Source organism: Chlorella variabilis (assembly GCF_000147415.1).
Source record: "Chlorella variabilis unplaced genomic scaffold CHLNCscaffold_6, whole genome shotgun sequence".
Taxonomy (NCBI): Eukaryota; Viridiplantae; Chlorophyta; class Trebouxiophyceae; order Chlorellales; family Chlorellaceae; genus Chlorella; species Chlorella variabilis.
In genome coordinates, this window is record NW_005435082.1 from 1,598,037 (window position 1) to 1,599,919 (window position 1,883).

General features: G+C 71.2%; 1 protein-coding gene across 1 annotated transcript in view; it reads left to right on the top strand.

Moving 5' to 3' along the window:
- CHLNCDRAFT_57434 (hypothetical protein) overlaps positions 1 to 1,883 on the top strand; it is a gene marked incomplete at its 5' end in the record, with an annotated part of 7,108 nt that overhangs the window by 3,356 nt on the left and 1,869 nt on the right. The window contains 5 exons of the mRNA XM_005849131.1: positions 197 to 406; positions 636 to 742; positions 974 to 1,040; positions 1,369 to 1,495; positions 1,785 to 1,858. Coding sequence (XP_005849193.1) covers positions 197 to 406; positions 636 to 742; positions 974 to 1,040; positions 1,369 to 1,495; positions 1,785 to 1,858 — 585 coding nt within the window. The remainder of the gene's footprint in view (positions 1 to 196; positions 407 to 635; positions 743 to 973; positions 1,041 to 1,368; positions 1,496 to 1,784; positions 1,859 to 1,883) is intronic.

Sequence of the window (1,883 nt, forward strand, 5' to 3'; positions counted from 1 at the left end):
GGGGGAGGCCGGCGTATTTTTTGTAGGGGGTGTGCTGGTGTGGTGGGGGGTGGGAAGGAGTGGCAGGTAGCGCCGTTGCCCGCGCGCGCGGCACTCCTTTCCCGTTTCACAAGCAGCATGCGCCTCGCCCCGCGGCACAGCCCCCCATGCGCGCGGCCGCCCCCGCCCTCCCCCCGCGCCCGCCGCCTGCTTGCAGCACCGCCCCTACCAGGAGAAGAGCCTGTCCAAGATGTTTGGCAACGGGCGCGCGCGCTCCGGCATCATCGTGCTGCCGTGCGGCGCGGGGAAGAGCCTGGTGGGGGTGTCGGCGGCGGCGCGCATCAAGAAGGGCTGCCTGTGCCTGTGCACCAACGGCGTGAGCGTGGACCAGTGGAAGTACCAGTTCGAGATGTGGACCAACGTGCCGGTGTGGTACGGGGCGGTACAGGGCGGTACGGGAGGCGGTATATGCATGCGGTACACACATTCGGTACAGCAGGGCGTGCCTGCTGTGGACGATTGCGTGTGGTGCCTGCGGCACACCCCCGCGGCCCTGCCCCTCTGCCCACGCCGAACGGACCGCTGGGCAAGCTGTGCCGTGCTGCACCCATGTACACCTGCATGCCCCCTCTCTGCCTTCTTCACCCGTACCGCAGAAGGACCAGGTGTGCCGCTTCACCAGCCAGACACGGGAGTGGTTTGAGGGGCCCACCGGCGTCTGCATCACCACATACACAATGGTGGCGTTCACGGGGCGGCGCAGGTGGGGGGCCTGGGTGCCGCGCCGCCGCCCAGCGCCCGCCACCCTCCCAGCTCGCGCCAGCCAGCGCCGGGGCCGGCCGGCTTGCTGCGGCGTGCCTCTCCCCTGCGTGCCTGCGGCATATAAGGTTGGCTGGGCCCCTGTGCCCGGCCTGCCCAGCCTGCCCGCGCGGCCCGCCCCGCCTGCCGCTCACCGCCCGCCTGCCCCCTTCTATCTTTCTTTCCTCCCGTGCAGCACCGAGGGCGAGCGCATCATGAGCCAGATCATGAGCAGGGAGTGGGGCCTGCTGCTGCTGGATGAGGTGAGGAGCGCGGGGCAGGGGGGTGGGTAGAATGGGGTGGGCTCGAGGCGAGCAGCAGGGCGTGAGGGTGGCGCGTGGCGCATGGCGGGGTGTGTGGTGGGGAGCTGCGCATGGCGGGGCGTGCACGGGCAGCAGGGGACGGAAGCGGCAGGCAGGCAGGCGCTGCGCAGCGCAGGCGTGCGCGGCGTAAGCACAGCACAGCACAGCCATGTGCCGCCGCCTGCCCTTTCCCCCACCACGCTTCCCTGCCCTCCCCTTGCCCCACCGCGCCTCCTTGCCCTTCTCTGCCCTGCCCACACCTGGCTCCCACCCCCACACACGCCCCCAGGTGCACGTTGTCCCCGCCGCCATGTTCCGAAAGGTGCTGGGCATCGTCAAGGCGCACTGCAAGCTGGGGCTGACCGCCACGCTGGTGCGGGAGGACTCGCTGATCGGGGACCTCAACTTCTTGATAGGTGGGCGCAAGCTGGCGGCGGCGGCACGGCGCTGGGGGGTTGCTGGGGGGGTGCTGGGAGGGTGCGGGCCGGGGCTTGCTTGTGTATTTGTGCATGCCGTGGTAGGGGTGGGCTTCTGGGCAGCGGGTGGCATGCAGCGAAGCCGGGGCTGCGCTGGGGTTTGGGGTGGCTGGGAGCCTGCCCCTGGCCGCGCCTCCGGCCTTACCCGCGCGCCCGCCCTGTCCACGCCCGCCGCGCCAGCACCACGCCCCGCCCGCCCGGCTCCCTGCCCCCTCCTGCCCACCTGCAGGCCCTAAGCTTTATGAGGCTAACTGGCTGGACCTGACGCGGGGCGGGCACATTGCAAGCGTGCAATGCGCAGAGGTGGGCGGGTGGGGGTGGAGCGACC